At 42.1% G+C, this 16,712-nt stretch overlaps 1 protein-coding gene across 1 annotated transcript; it reads right to left on the bottom strand.

Annotated features, from left to right (window-relative positions):
* Nucleotides 1–1,500: 1,500 nt before the first annotated feature.
* On the bottom strand, nt 1,501–16,712 carry GTSF1 (gametocyte specific factor 1). The gene is made up of 7 exons (XM_066612801.1): nt 16,701–16,712; nt 13,662–13,764; nt 11,779–11,879; nt 9,979–10,105; nt 7,389–7,472; nt 7,003–7,063; nt 1,501–1,603 (listed from the first exon to the last, which is right to left on the bottom strand). Exons 1-7 carry the CDS (start codon nt 16,710–16,712, stop codon nt 1,501–1,503), a joined length of 591 nt encoding a protein of 196 aa, XP_066468898.1.

Raw genomic sequence — 16,712 nt, 5'->3', positions numbered from 1 at the left:
AGAGGTCCACAAAGCAACTACCAGGCAGGCAGCGTCATTCATAAGTCTCCCTAGCAGAACTCTGCCTCAAATGCATGATATACAGCAAGAAACACATCGGCTCCCACAAGTTGCCTGTGCAGTACATTGCAAATCTGCAATAAGACAGCAATTGCCAGTTCATGTCAAATGGGAAAACCAAACTGAAGTTCCACCTCTAGTTCTCTACCATGGGACACAGTATACAGAAGATGTCAGTCTCACCTCTCAGCTACGCTCTGAAAACTCCATGAACAAGCATCTCTTGCCTTTTACCATTCCCAAGTCTGACACAAGGTGAGAAAACTCAACCTCATCCCCAAATCCATTCTGCGTGCCTGAGAACTTGGGGCAAGAATATGGACAAAAATATCAGAAGTTGTTTCCGATAGCTTATTTTGACTTTTTTACGATTTGGGGAACCTTGAGGAGTGTCCTGTGGGGCTCCCTGGACCTCCTGGAGGCCGCTGTGTAAAAAAAACTCCTTTGGCCCCCAGCAGCAGCACAGTCCTAGGAATTATGTTGTTGCCTTCCCTCTTCCCCTGCCCCTTAAGGGGCTAAGGCTGCAATCCTAACCACACTTTCCTGAGAGTAAGCCCCACTGAACAAAATAGGACTTACTTCTGAGTAGACCTGGTTAGAATTGTGCCCTAAGGCTCTCGGGCTAGGGCACTGTGGTCATGCCTCTTTGAGAACCTCAGCTCTACTGAGTATAGCATGCCAATTTGCCACTGAGAACCCCAATTAAAGTTGTAAGCAAGAGCACAGATGATTCAAATTAGCACATTGTTTACACAATTGTGGCAGATGTCAAACTAAAGTTAATGAAGATGATACCTTTGGCCATTCATCTTCTGAAATGTCAAAGACTTCAAACCACGCAATGAAACATTTTCTCCAGGGCATGGGGCTCAAATACTGTACATAAATAGTGGCCTTGCAAACTCTTCTAAAGGACTTTCAAGAAAGTTAACTCCAGCTGACACTCCAGTAAGACTATCACCACTGATATATTAGTGATTAACTGGGGTACCAGCTGGTAAACCTGTTCCCTTGATAAGGAATTAAATACTGGCGATATAAATATCTGGGCCAACATTTTGTTCTATGACATTCTATTCTCTCATCATAAAAGCAAACATAAAAAGTGTGGTAGCACACTATAAAACAATCAGACACATTCCCAGGTTTAAAGTAGTTATGAACAACTGATAACTATGATGGTGCTTGGTGAGAAAAATCCTCCAATAAGAGGCACTAACTCTAGTGGATTATTGGATGTATCATATGGGCACATACAGAAGACTTCCCAGGCTTTCCCTCCTATTTAGTTATAAAACACTTAAAAAGGTAACCATGAAGTTAGACATTTCCTTTTTAAAATAAATGCTATGGATTTGGAAGCTTGTAATAAGAGCCATTGTGTTATACATTAAAATGTAAGGGACCTCATGGGGTAGCACAGTTAGAACAGCATCAATACTACTCACAATTCTTCCAAGGTAGTGTGTGTGGCAAAGACCGGGGGGCTCGCAGACCTGAACCAAGGTGGTTCTTCAGTCCCATGGCTGGGTTTGATCTAGAACTGGAGAGGGAGGAGAAGGGGGAAAGAAAAGGATAAATACATTGTGTTCTTTTTACAAAAAGGCTGAACACACAATAAGGGGAACTCCCCTCCAAAAGAACTTTCACGAAGTGGATACAGAACCTCTAGAACAGTGATTTTCAACCTTTTTCAGCTTGCAGCACACTGGCAAGGCATTAAAATGGTCAAGGCACACCATCAGCTTTTTGACAATTGACAAGGCACACTGTGCTGTCAATGGGGGCTCACATCCCCCAATGAGCCTATTGATAAATGACCCTCTCCCAAATTCCCGTGGCATACCTGGGGACCATTCGCGGCACACCAGTGTGCCACAGCACAGTGGTTGAAAATGGCTGCTCTAGAAGGAACTCCCTCAAACATGAATATATTTAGAAACACGTATATAGATTCTCCAGTACCAAGGCTACAGAGCGCTTTAATAATGCTATTCGCACTTGCTTCATATGCAGACCCTGCAAGGAAGACCAATATAACATCCTCACATTTGAAACAAGGAATGGAGGCCCAAACCACACATGCAGTTGTTCAGTGGCAAAGTGCCATGAGCATCACCCAAAGCAAGATTTGTGACCATATATCCAACACAATGTGGCAGTCTCTTCATGGCAAAAGCTGCACCAGTCCCTCCTGCCACACTGAAATCATTCCACCAGCAGATTTCCTGTGACTCCAGATATCCTAGCAGCACATGCCAGCGGCAAGGGGTGGGAGCTTCCCTTCAAGGCTTTACCCTTCTGAAAGCAGTAAAACATAATGCTTCCGCCACTGATAACAAGCTTCATGCGCTGTTTGCTTTCTGTGCCAGTGTCTGCAGAGGGTTGACTCACTTGCAAAGGAGAAAGCTACCAGCTACTCCTTGGGGCTTCCAATCAACCGGACATAGGATCCCAAAGGAGGTACATGGGAACAGTCACTCAAGTAGGTGCCCTTCACAACCACAGATGATACAAAGAAATCTCAATTCCAAATATAATCATGCATACCCAAATATACTCAGCCTACCCAAAAGCCCTGTGCTAGAGCACTCAGACATGATTGGCTTCTCCCCTTCTCCCTCACAGGCAAAAGTGAAGTCTGAAAAGGAACACTTTGAATCGATGGAAAGAATCCCTGGGTTTAATGCAGGCTTTTTCAGTAAGAAGACTGATGCATGTGAAGAAGTCTGCAAAAAAAACCGTGAGCCTGCAACTTTGGCTGCAACCCTGTACACACTTTCTTGGGAGAAAAGCACCACTGAACACATTGGGACATATGAGTAGGCAAAAATAGGGTAATATAAATGGCACCACAAAAGTTTGACGTGCTGATGACAAAGACTATGTTTGGCTGTCCTGAAGAAGGGAAGCCCCTTCCCTTGATCCCAATCAGATACACAAAGCAAAAGATCAAACTAAAACTGCTTTCACTGTGGACTCTCCCACTCACCACAAGTAAGGGAATGAAGACAGCTGCCTTTTAAGTAAAGCATAAGGAAAACCACATGAGTTTTCTTCCTAACAAGCAGTTATTCCATGGTAAATACCCATTTCTATGTGGGGTTTTGTAAGTTTGGTCTGCGTCTGAGAGACAGCATCTTCCCTGAGATCCATAGCTGAACTTCCAGATCATAGGTCATGCACAACTATTGGACATAAACTCTCTGGAACAGCGTCTCTTGAACTATGGCTCGGGACCCACTAGATGGGTCGCGAGCCAATTTCAGGTTGGTCCCCATTCATTTCAATATTTTATTTTTGATTAGATTTGATCAGCATTAGACTTGATGCTACCATTGTATGTGACTGCATTTGGAAAAATGTTACAGATCTATATTTTAACAGGCTACTAGGTAAATGCTTTTAACAATGATAGTAAATGGGACTTACTCCTGAGTAAGTATGGGTAGGATTTCAGCCTAGGGTTGTTAAAAATGTTCCTGCTTGATAATGTCACTTCCGGTTATGACAGCACTTCCAGTAGATCCCAACAGATTCTCATTCTAAAAAGTGTGTCCCGGTGATAAAGTTTGAGAACCACTGCTCTAGAATCTCTTAGTGTAGGCATGTGGGCATAAACAGAAGAGTGAACGCAAAAACTTTGGTCAACTAAATATTACAAGTTAGAACAGTACAGGCTTTTGCTAATTAAGTCTTGAAACATGTTCCAGCTGAATCCTTAATGAGTTTAAAATGGGACACAGATGAAAGCCACTTATTGCTTGTCCACAGGTAATAGGGAGGAAGCACTCAATTTATAAGACTGAGGTGGCAATAATGACCAGACATTACACCTCATTTGCAATCCTTAAATTGTGATTATACTTTGCAGGTGAGCAGATTATTTTCATCATCAAGCAGTAAACAACAATTGGGAATCTGCACACTAAATTATTTGTGAAGGGACATGACAAGATTAAATTCACCTTTTCCATGAAGGGCTAAGCAATAATGTGTTTCTGCACTGCAACTGAAGTAATCCCAAGGTGGTGGCCATGAAGGACTTTTCCTACTACAATCCCATTAACAGCAGGGAATTTCAGCACCAAACAGCCAGCCCATTGCTGGGCACAAAACTAGCTACAAAAACAACCAGTCTGCAAAATGAGGATGAGCTTTCTCTAAAGCTGACTGCTAGGAGGCAGCACCAGATCTTTCCACCACCTTCAGTGTGCACTTTGATTGGACCAGAGGTTTCCGAGACATATGCATATTTTGACAAATTGGTTCCTCCCCGCCTCCCCTGCAGGCAAGAGTGAAGCCTGAAAAGGAGTCTTTTGTCCAATGTCCCCCGTCAGAGTCCAGAGAGGAGCTACCAGTGAGTGTACACTGACCCAGGGCAGTCATGTCTAGTGGTTAACATGCTCACTTCCTTCCTGTTCCCCTATCTTCCCTATCTGGACATGCAGCTTACCAGGAAAAAGCCTTGGTAGACTGAATTTGCTGCCACCAGCCCAGGAGATCAGGCTAGTCATAGGGGCTCCCTGGGCAGAAGCACGCCTCCTAGAACAAAACTGAACTTCAGGGATCTCTATCAAAATCACTCTCAAAGTAAGAGCGAGGAGACATGACAATCCACTGAATCCCAAAAGCAGGCCGAGTCAAGGTAAACTGTAAAAGGCTTATTAAAATATAAGAAATAAGAGATAACAAAATCAAATGAATAAGAAAAAAATAGAAGAATTGGGCAGAGAAAGGGTTGTTCCTGGCAATAATACCAAGCTAGCTAATGACACTGGAGCACTAAGGAATCTCACAAGCTGTTTAGTTTAAAGCTTTACCACAAAGTTCAACATACATGATAATGTGAAAGACAAACCCCAAGAACCAACTTAAAAGCTAACAATTCCTGATTAATAAACTGTTCCCCATCTGGCTGTACCTGGATGATGGAACCACCCACCAGCTTGTCCCACCTGCCTGCTCTGAAAGTTGGTGGGCTCTCCCCTGAACGGGTGGAGGAGAGAGAGTGCTTCCAGCTGTTACTGTTTTTCTTTCTTGACTGAAATGACATCATCTGTTACCTGATTTCTACCTCCCTCCCTTCTTGGGAGGGGGACTGGCAGGAATATGAGACAATCTGTGGCTCCCCTTGAAACCAGTTGACCTTGCTTGGCTGGTCTTAGCAACTGGATCAAATTTCTTCTACACACAAACTGTACCTCAGCTTTGAATTACAGAATTGGGAACGACTGCATTTTAAGCCTCTCACGTAAGGAAGTAGACAAAATATACCCAGAAATGCACCTAAAATATGGACATTCCAGGACAGTCCCTATGGAGAAGGACTGGATACTCTGTACCACTTGGAACGAAGCAGGAAAATCAGCAGGCTGGATGGAACCCCCTCGTAGATAGCAATCACAGTAGTAGAACCACTAAGGGCGCAATCCTAACCCCTTATGTCAGTGCTTTCCAATACTGACATAAGGGTAATGCAGCTCTGAGGTAAGGGAACAAACATTCCCTTATTTTCAGGAGGCCTCTGTGAGTAATACCCAACTGCAGGATGCAGCACATGTCCCATTGGCACCGTGCTGGGAAGCACTGACATAACGGGTTAGGATTGCACCCTAGGTTGATTAGAGTCCTGTTGACAGATCACACACCTCTTAGGCTGTCAGAACTGTGGATCTAAGAAAGTCTGTAGCACGCTTATCTCAAAAGCTTGATCTGAAGGTTGGGTTGCAGGATAAAGAATCACTCTCGCTTTTTCTTCTATGTGTCTGATCTTCCCACACTTGACAACTACATATCTCCTTGCTTGAAGTCAGGAATTCAGGACAGAGTGAATGACCATCTGATATGTCTATGAGCAAGACATAGCCTGATCCCCAGGAATGTTAGGATTCATATACTTTGGGTGCAATCCTAGAAATGATTTGGGCCGGTGTAAGTCCCTTGTGCCAGCCCAGGAGGGTCGAGAGGGCCTCAAGAGGAAGCTAGGCCGGCACTCTGAAAAGCGCCGGTGTGCGGAGGCTGGCACAAGCCTCCACGCCGGCTTCCTCACTGAGGCTTGCATTGGCTAGCCCGGGCTGATGCAAGCTGCAAAGGTAGGTGGGGGGAAACAGGTGGAGGTGTTCCTGGACGGAGGGAGGACGGGCGGTGGGTGGCGCCAGGGTGGGCTGGTGAGGAGAGGGAGGCGGGGCTAGGATCCAGCACTTATACCAGATCCCAACCCCCGTTCCCAGGAAGAACAGAGCAGCTTCAAGCCACTCTGCTCTCCTCAGGCTTGCGCCACCTCCAGAGGTGGGGCAAGTCCAAGGATACCCATAGGGGCCAGCGGCCCTTACCCAGGGGTAAAGGGAAAAAGTTTCCCCTTGCCTCTGGCTAAGCCACTTCTGGCCACTATCCCGCACTGGATACAGTGCAAGCCTCCTGGCTTGCCTGTTCCAAAGCAGGATAGGATTGCGCCCTTTGTTGTTAAACCACTGTTGTCATGTTGAAGTGCCTTATAGGAGCTTCCTGTTAGAGGGGCTGTTAGCAGCCATGGCTTCTGGTGTCTAGCATAATTTGCACTCAGCTAAGACAGTCACTGCAACTTTACTCTGGCAGTGTCTCCTGCCATGAAGGGTACTGAATAACCTTCCTTCTTGGAAGAGCCTGGAGACCGTATGGCTCACTGCAGCCTCCTGGCTAGCTTCTGCTCCTGCTACAACATTGTGCTGCTGGCAGTTGAACACATTTAGCAACCCCCACTAACCTAATTAACTAATCCACATGCTAAAATCCTTCCTATGTTGAACCTAAAACAACTGATGCAGACATAGCTGAACCTAGAGAGGTTCTCACCATTCATTATTTTTAACAAATCTCCCCAGTACAAGTTCTGAAAAATGCTTCTCTACCACAGGCATAAGAAGAAAATGGCTTAAGCAGTGGTAGGTGAAATAAACTAACCTGTTTAATTCAGTGTGGCTTTGGCCCCAAATGAATGTAGAACATGACTGGTTGCCAAGATCTGGCAAGGCAAACAAAACATTATGAAAACCATTGCTTTTATGACAAATATGAAGCACAGAAATATAACACAAACTTCTGCGTTTTCCAAAGAATAACTAGTGTCATGTTGGCTATAAAACAGCCAAGCAGAAATTTAATTTAGGAATATAATAATTTATATCCTTTAATTATAAGCTGTTTTGTTCATAACACAAACAGCAGAAAATAAAAGGGAAAAAAAACAGGTGTTAGGTAGCACTATGCTCATGTTAGAAATTGCCCAATTTTGAAAAGGGTTCTTGGTCCAGTAAATATTTTATCAGAGTAACTGCCACAGAACTTACCTTTATCCCAGTCCTCTTCACAAGGAGGCGACTGCCATGAGCTTACCACGTTAATCTCTCTTCTGGGGTTACCCAACTGGCTCGCTAAAACGAAGATGATTCTTCGTAAGAAAAAGCATTTTATATAGTCTTATGAAATCATTGGGCACACATTTTCCGGAGCTATATAAGTCTTTGTTTGGAGACATATTGAAAAACTGAGCTGAACCTATCCATTCATCCAGCAGCCTAAGTAGCCTAATTATTTAGTGTCCTAAGAACGGACATCTATTTGCATAACTTCAGCTAAGAATTGCCTGAAATGTTCTCCTTGCTCCCAAACCCCATTCTGAGAGCAACTTTCAAGATCAAAAAGTATATCTGATGCATACAAATATCGTACAGAAGGGTAACACAGGCACATTCATTTTCAAAGATGGCTTTAACTCCTTTGTTCCTAGAGAACTCCAACACCCCAACTGGCATGAGATGAAGCAAGCATCTCTTTTCTTGTTACATAACCCCAAAAGTAACGTTTTCAATTCTTTTTCGAAGCTTTCACACAGAATATTCCCATATGTAACATAATTGCCACTGCCTATTTCATTTTTGCTTCTTTGATATGGAAAGGAAGAGACTAATTCTGGGAGGCATCAGCCTAGTCAGATCAAAATTGCTAGTTTTTGTTCAGGCTCCATGCACCTATGCCTGAACAAGAGGGTTGTGAAATTTAACAACCAGTTTTCCAGCATCTTAAAGATTAGCCAGGTGGTTCCCAAACAGTGGGTCACAACCCAATTTTTAGTGGGTCACAAAACTGACAAAACAGATTAGGCTATGTGCATCAAGGATTAATCAACCTGCTACTTGGAGAGAGCACTGCTGCCCAATCACCATTATAGCTACAGGGGCTTGGGCTGCTGGTGAAGTGATTTTTTTTTTTTTGTTGGGTCCCAATGCTAAAAAGTTTGAACCACTAGATTAGCCAATCAGTAAGAAAGTACTCAGTTATTTTATGCTTTTTTTTCCTGCAGAAGCAAAAGGATTCTCATTTTCAATATCTGAAAATCCACCCCAAATTCCTACATTGGCTAGAATATGCATTCTGTTTAAAAATAGCTCTCTTCTATATTTCCATTGAAAAGTGCTTTGACTAAAAGGTGTTCACTTTTACAGCATTTCCATAAGTATTGCTAATCACTGAAAAACATGCCTTCTCCCAAAATTAATTCAGTCAAATGCTTTCAGATAAAATGTATCACCTTTCTCTGCAATAACTACATCTTTTGCAAAGTTATGCTATGAAGAGTTCTAAGCAGGACAAGAGTTTTTTTTCCTTTTAATTCAATTCTGCCCTTTGCCCAAAGATTTGAACACATGAAGCTATGTGGGGTAGCCCAATGTACTCATCTGTTTTTATTATATTCTGACATTTGTACAAGGACATGCTGTTTAGAGACCAGTAGAATTACATGCTGTCCCTTCTTCCCTGAGCAAGTTCTTGTCTTTGTCTTAACTGCATTTAAGAGGTATTTTGGAAACAATACCAAATTGGATCTAAAAGCAGTTTGAAGTAGTTTTCAGATCCCAGATTAAAACAGAAGTCCAGTTAACCCTAACCTTAAAATTGATGCCAATACATTGTCTAACCATGGCAGTGGGGGGGGGGGGGAGAAAGAGGAGGAGGAGAGAATGTGTACTCCTAGGGCTGGCTCCTGAATTGTTATTTACAGTTAACAAGAGGCTAATGTCACATCTGCAGTGACTACAAGAGCAAAATCAATGCAAGTTTCTTTATAGGCAAGAGTAGAAATTTGAACCCATGCCTCCTTTGTCCACATTCAATACTGTCAAAGCTGTATTGGTTTTTATTAATTTCAACACTGTTAAATACCTATTGGAGCAATAACCAGACAGCTAGTGCATGAATAACCAAAAAGTACTCTTAATTTAGATGAAAAGTAGCCAAGACCGGCAACACATAAATGGATTTTTTTTTTTTAAAGATAAACGAAGCAGAGATGAACTTACACAAATGATGGAAGGCTGCTGCAGAGAGAAAGCACTCTTAACTGAGTGGAGAAAAGCATCTCACTCGTGGAGAAAATCACCTCTAAGCACTAATGTTGGGGTCTGTAATGTACATACTTGGTGGCTAAGAACTGTACTGATACTCAAGTAGTTAAAAGCGTACATTTTTAATCCCATGGCTTCAATCCGAATCTGAATAAGTAACACAAATGACCCATGGTTTTCATAACCATCACCCTTTCTGCTGGCAATAACCCAAACTGCCAAGCGGATTTCACCTCAATGTACAGAATTTATGATACAGCCTTCAACAATAAAAGTCACTGGTTTATAAAACCAGGTGTTCAGAGAGCTTGCAAGCTCAACATGGGGGAAGGGGAATGTGAAAGAATTATTCCTTCTATGCCACTCCAAATCATTATCAGAGGAGCACTACCGTGTCTGTAACACATGTAATAGATTCTGAAAGGACTGTTAGAAGACTATGGAGAAATCATTCAACAATCTTTTGGAAATGTTAACAGCAAAGGTAAGAGGCCCCCAGCTGCCAACACTCAATTCACGGAGACAAGTTTCTTACCAATATCTTGCTCAATGCATCTTTTGTCATCACAGCTTGATATGTGTTGGCTGATCTCTGCTCTGGGGACCTGATGACGAGCATTAAATGGGCATGTGACTAGTTTCTGCACAAGATCAGGATGGTTCTAGAAAGACAGAAACACTCACTACCACAGCCATCCCTCAAACAGCAGACGCAAGATTTTATTTTAAATTAAGGAGATACAATACACAAATGATGTCATGTTTTACAGTGCAGCCCATTTTAGGCAATCAGACAAAATAGCTATAAATCAAACACAATGCACAGCTAGGCTTTTTGGAAGAACATCCACAATCCCCACCAGAGTTCTTTCTGCCTTACCACCCTGAGGTTCAACTTGTATAAGCTTTGGCAAGTTTTTGTTCTGCAAAGGTAGAAATATAGAAGTAGAAGTATAGAGAGCCAGGGTGGTGTAGTGGTTTGGTAGGTGGACTTAGACCTGAAGATCCCGGTGCAAATCCCCCCTCAGCCATGTAGCTTCCTGGGTGACCTTGGGCCAGTCACTTTCTGTCAGCCTAACCTACCTCACAGGTGGTAGGTGCGTTGTGAGAACAGAAGGAGGGGAGCAGCTGTGTACACCACCCTGAGCTCTTTGGAGGAACTTCAAAATGAAGTTCTTTGGAGGAACTTCAAAATGAAGTATAAAAATGTAAATAAATAAATAAATAAACAAACAAACTTTAGAGAAACTTTCCCGCCCTTCTCCCTAAAGGGACCCATATATAAAAATAAATGGCAACAGCTGTGGTGTTGTACATTGTTCATATATGATACACTATGCATTGCATCTCCCCATTATATCCATAAGGCTCACATGCTAGACTACTTCTTGCTGTAACCTAGAAGCTGACCCCTGTTCAAGGACAGCAAGATAGATTTACTGGTACTTATGTTAAAGACATTTGAAGCACACCACTTAAAAGTAAGAAGTCTTGAACTTTTAAAGATATTACGTTTTAAGAAACTGACTAAAAATGTGCTTTCATGGATTTTCAAGCCATTTCTTTCTCAGCCACATAGCCCACAATCTGTGGTACACAAGCCTTGCTCTATATGAATCTGCTCACATGAATCCTCACGAATCTGCCACATGAACACTGTCCTGGGGAATCTATGATCTGGGTTTCTTTGCTGGTCAAGGTAAAGCCAACAGTGGTTTGGAACAGAGCCTTTTCTGCAGCTGCATCCAGGCTGTGGAACTTGCTCCTCTGTGAGTCCTGCATGGCCCCTTCCAACCCTTTCTTTTGGAGAGTTTATAAACCACTCTCTTTCATCAGGCACATGGTTTCGGGAATACTTTTTTGGGTTGCCCACCTTGTATCATTTTCCAAAGCTATCTGTCCTTGCCGTTTTGATATGTTGAGTTCTTTGTTTCATATTGTTTATTATTACTTTATGTTCTACACCATTCTGAATGCCTTAAGTGCCTTTCCATTAAAACTGATCAAAATTTCTTTGCAAGGTTTATAACCTTAAATCAACTCCAGACAGTTCAATAATCCTCTATTTCATTTTTGGGGAGATTCATGGAGATCAGATGAGATGAGTTTTGATGGGGTCATCTGTTCACAGCCACACTAAATCACAAAATGTTCATTTTGAAACAAAAAAGAAAAATAAATGAAAAACGTTCTTGTTAAAACTCAACGTGCACAAATTGGGAAGAGGATCTCCCAATTGTCACACCTGAAAACACAAGCTTATTTAGGCAACAGACAAGGTATGTACCATATACACATTCAACATTCACATTTTAAATGCAACTTTTCACATTACCTTACGACATTTGACAAGGTGGTAGGGAAACCTACACGCTCTGATTTGATGATTCTTATCATATGGACACTGCATGAGTTTCTCAGGATCCAAAGAATCAGCTAGGAAAAAAAAAAGATTAAGGTAGACTCTGAGACATTCATTAGACCTAAAAAGTATTCTTTTTACAATCAAAATGAGGAAAACTAGCACAATCCTAACTTGTGCTAGAACAGGCAGGCTGGCAGGCCTGTGCTGTATCCAGCGCAAATTTGGGGCAAATTACCCTTACCCCGGGTAACACCGCAGCAACCCCAATGGGGTTACTTGGATCCACACTATCCAGGACGCCTGGGAACAGGGCTAGGATTCTGCATAAGTGCTGGATCTTGGTCCTGCCTCCTGCTCCCCACCCACCCACCCACATTGAAATGCCTCCACGCTGCCTCCTCCCTACACCCTCCCCAGACCCCCATGTCAGCCTGGAAAGGCCGGTGCAAACTTATCTGTCCCAAGGCCCACGGGGAGGCTAGGGCATGTCCTTGAGCTGGTCTCCTCAACTTTAATGGAGGTGTGAACATGCTTTACAGTACATTGCGACCCTCCTGGGCTGCTGCAAGTGACTTGCACTGGTCCAATGAGTGCTTAGGACTGCGCTCTATTTACAAAAAAAAGTTATCTGTTCTCACCATTCCCATACCCCCCCTCTCCCATTACTTCTAAGGTTTGGGCAGCTAATGAAATTCACTCAGAAGATTTTGGCAATTAGGACGCTAAACAAAGAAAAATGTAGTCAGCAGTGCAAAACAGCGCTGCGGATGTTAATGAGCCGATTTATGAAACAAAACAGAAAGCTGCAGAGGAACCAAATCCCTAAAGCTACTCAATTAGGCTGTCCAATTAAAAGAGTTATTCAAGGAAATTGAAGAGACACTGCTACATTGTCCCCAGTGGTCTCATAAGACAAGTGGCCGTGGTTTGAGGGTGTCTTTGCACAAAGAAGAAGCTGCATTGCTAGTCTGCTTTACATGACTCCACTTGGAGGATTTTGCTCAGTGTATGCTACTGTTTCAGAACACATAATAATGATATTTCTGATCTTCATGGTTATGCAAGTACTGCTGAAAAGTGTTTTTAAGTCTTATGTTAAAACCACACCAAGGCCCACATGGGCCCCTGACATGCCTAGAGTTGGTACTTTGCTCAGCACAGCCCCTGCACTTCACTCCTTTTTCTTCTATGTAAATGATCTCCACTATCATGTTCTATAAACCAAACCCTTTCTTCCAGTCTGACAAAGAAACAGATTTGCCAAGAGCATATACAGAGTGCCATCAAGTTGTGCAGCTGGAGCACAGCACATTAAGTAAACAAATGCTCTATTTAAACATCTATCATTTATTTTAATGCAGAATTTCCCCTGCCAATTACACTCCAGGCACCCAAAATTAAACACATTTTTATCTGGCCCTTCCTTTTTAGAACAAAATATATCAATCATATCCACATTGCAGATTTTTGGCATTGCAGCCTTTGCAAGAAAGTACTGCATGCTTCGAAACACATGGGTCTACAAAGCCACTCACCACAGCAAGCCTCACCCTTTCTGGCAAGAATCTATCCTTCTGAACTTGGATCTGAGGATCAATCCCAAACATATGCTGCATATATGCTGTGCTCCCAGGCTACCCAAAGCACCTCAGAACACAGATGAGCCCTATCACTTTTCTGAGTTTGTTAAAGAGGTGGGTGTTAAACATTACTAATGCACAAAATGCATAACAGCTTCATTTCTCAGAAATCCTACCAGTAATAGTTACAAAATAAATGTCAGAACTGCGTGCCACTTCTTCTCACGGGACTTAAGACTTACAATGCAAAAATTACAAATGAACAACACTTACCATAGCTGTCTTCTATACCCATGTTACAAAAACTGATGGAATCTTGCAGAAAACTATGGTAACCCTGCCTCTGGGATTCAGGTGACTCCAAATAATACCTTCCCTAAATATCAGAAAGTAGATGGGCAATGTGGTAGGTCATGTAAATACTGCATGCACATAAAATGAACTTGAACACAGAAAAGCCGTTAGCGTATTTGAATTTTTACTCAGATGACAAAGATCTGTGACAATTTCAAAAACCAATACATTACATATGCATTTGTATCTTAGCACTACATTATCTGTAAACTGGGGTGCTAAAATAGTTGGTTATCGCTATTAAAATTGGTGGCTTCTTTTAATGATCTCAATGAGTAAAAGAAACAAAATACAAACACATTATACAAACACATTGTCAGCCAAGACGGACTTCCAAAGCAACTTATAATAAAGATTCATACAATGGTACAATAGAATTAGGGATATATTAGCAGTGTGCCGTTTCTTTAGCCCTGGCAGAGAGTGATAGAATCTTCAATCTAGACTGTTTTCTCCTGAGGAAAGGGGGAAAATGGAGATGAAGATGGAGTAAAATCCATTTTTGCCCAGCCCACATATATGCTATTAGCAACGTTGGCTATTAAGTCAGGAGGGGGGCAATATTACAACTTTAGGGCTCCTATACAATTTTTAAAGGTCCAGCAGCCCTAAAGTTGTAAGGTTGGATTAAGCACCCCTGGACTAAGCACCCCTGGATTAAGCAAACAGGATAGGGTAGGGGGGAAAAAGTGTGATCACACACACTCTTTTTTCAGGTACATGGTAAGGCTTTTGCCTTATCTTCCCATAAAGAGCAGAACTGCTCTCACCACACCATAAATTGTTTTTGAACTCAAACTGACTTGCAATGTGATGCCAAATTGGTGGTAATGATATTGAGGGAGAGAAAGAGAGAAAACGCCTGCAAACAATGACCTCTGTGGAAAACAACATTTACAGGAGAGCCACTGGAGAATAGCAGCTGAGATGCCCTCCACCAGCACTGTGGAACCAGTTGGCACTTTTAGAGGACAGTTTGGTGGGGGTCAGCAGAGGGTTCCTGTTGAGCAGTAAACCCTATACACGTTTACTTCAAAAGAAATCTCAGTAAGTGTAAAACTTCTCTCAGGTCTAGGTAGGATTGCCAAATATAAAATCCAAGCATATGTTTTTCAAAGTAAATAAAAAGTGGCAAAATCAAGCAGGTTCAAAATCAATGTAGGTTCTTGACTACATAACCTGACATCCAAGACAAATCATACAGAGACAGAAATTTTTTGTAACAACTTGGCTACAACTCATGGAATCTGAAACTGATGTCTAAAATAAAAAACCACCATTAAATTATTTGGGACTATGAGCAAATTTTAAAGGGGATTGAAAGCAGACTTCCATACCCACAGGAGTAATGAAGCTACAAAAGTACTTTTTATTTCACTTGCTTGCATATAACCATACCAGTCATTTTTTGCCTCCCAAGCCTCACCCAGCTTTTGCAATGCTTTCCTATTTGAAAACAATTTTTCCCTGCCATAGCAACCAGGACCACAATTTTTTAAAGTGTGTCTTTTTCCTAAAGGATACAGGTCTGGCCACAGTACAGGGTGAGACTAATTATTCGCATGGGTTCTGTTCCAAGCACTCACATGGATTAAAAAAAGCGCTCTATAGCAAATCAACTTAAAAAACAAAGTTTCTTTGCTCCAGTGATTGAAAAACAGCCTTGCTGACCTTTTGATTCTAATATAAGAGTCATTAAGAAGACAATCCATCAGCACTTCACTCAGCCCCTCCCTTCACCAATGCAAAATGATCACCTTTCTTTCACATGCTGGGGGAAGGGAGGGGTCCGCAGGAGAGAGAAGGATTGATGGATTGTTAGCCTGCTGCCCTCTCTCTCTCTCTCTCATTAAGGAGGCTGTTGTTAAAGGACTGTTCAGTTTTTAAAACTGATTTTAAAGGGATGCAATTTTCCCCTTCTCCAGGGATCAGCACATTCCTGCTCATTTGCAGGGGCCATTTGTGTTGAGTCAAATTTGTGTATTAAAAAAAATCCGTGTATAAATAGGCTGGGCCTGTAATACATTTTTATTATTTTTGACATTTTTATCTCACCCTTCTTCCAAGGAGCTCAGGGCAATGTATACAGTTCCCCTCCTTTTGTCCTTACAACCCTGTGATTTAGTGAATGGCCAAAGGTCACCCAGAAACTTCGTGGCTAAGAAGGGATTTGAACCTGAATTTTCCAGATCCAAATCCAACTCCCAAAGTTGATGCTAGTTGTACCTTCTAAAGTTTGGCTAAGTATTCGAAGCATGGGCTGGAACTTGTTCTTGAAAGGACCACCTTCTCCAACATGAAATCTGTCCACCCACTACATTTATTATCAGAAGCTCCGCTCTGCACCCTATTCTCCTACAGAAGTTCTGTTGGTGAGGACATGGGATAGGAATTTTTTGGTAGAGGAACAGGTTTTGATTGGCAGATAGTGCTGTGCTTTACGTGAGTAGCAAACACATTTGTTTTGTTTCATCTTCTTGTGCTCTGGTTCTGTTGCTTGTTCCTTCCCCTGCTTTAAGCAATTTCTGCCCAACATTTGCATATACGCAACAGGGACCAAACGTGTACACCACTGGGCAGGCAAAAATGGGTTCTATGCATCTCTGTCCCACAATTTTTTGGGGGGAAGGGGCAAAACAATCCTTAAGATTACAGATTTTTGTTAGAAAATCTTAGGTCCAGGCAAGAAGAGGCAGAAAGATTTCACACATTGTGCATAAAATTCTCAAAGTTTGGAAATCTTAAAGGTAATCCAATCCAAGATGTGTCTACTATTCATGGACTGACTGCTGAAGTCAAAAATGCTTTGCCAGCACCAAAATCCTGATATGTTTTTCCAACTCCTGAATGTCTGCAACTTATAGGAAGTTCAAAGAGTAAAACATAGGAACCTTATGACCTTAGAGTCATGCTCTATAGCTATCACCTATATTGCTTTCACAACTATTTCAAGTTTACCTTATAGCTCAT

This window comes from Tiliqua scincoides, chromosome 2, assembly GCF_035046505.1.
Source record: "Tiliqua scincoides isolate rTilSci1 chromosome 2, rTilSci1.hap2, whole genome shotgun sequence".
Lineage (NCBI taxonomy): Eukaryota > Metazoa > Chordata > Lepidosauria > Squamata > Scincidae > Tiliqua > Tiliqua scincoides.
Note: the sequence above shows the minus strand (reverse complement) of the source record. Positions and strands in the feature narration are given on the sequence as shown.

Bases quoted from the DNA above. Each gene is read 5' to 3' on its own strand.
- GTSF1 (XM_066612801.1), bottom strand. The intron at 11,880-13,661 runs GTAAGTGTTGTT...TTTTTTTCCTAG, and splicing joins GGGTATAGAAGACAGCTATG to CTGATTCTTTGGATCCTGAG. The intron at 7,473-9,978 runs GTAAGAAACTTG...TCTTCGTTTTAG, and splicing joins ATGCATTGAGCAAGATATTG to CGAGCCAGTTGGGTAACCCC.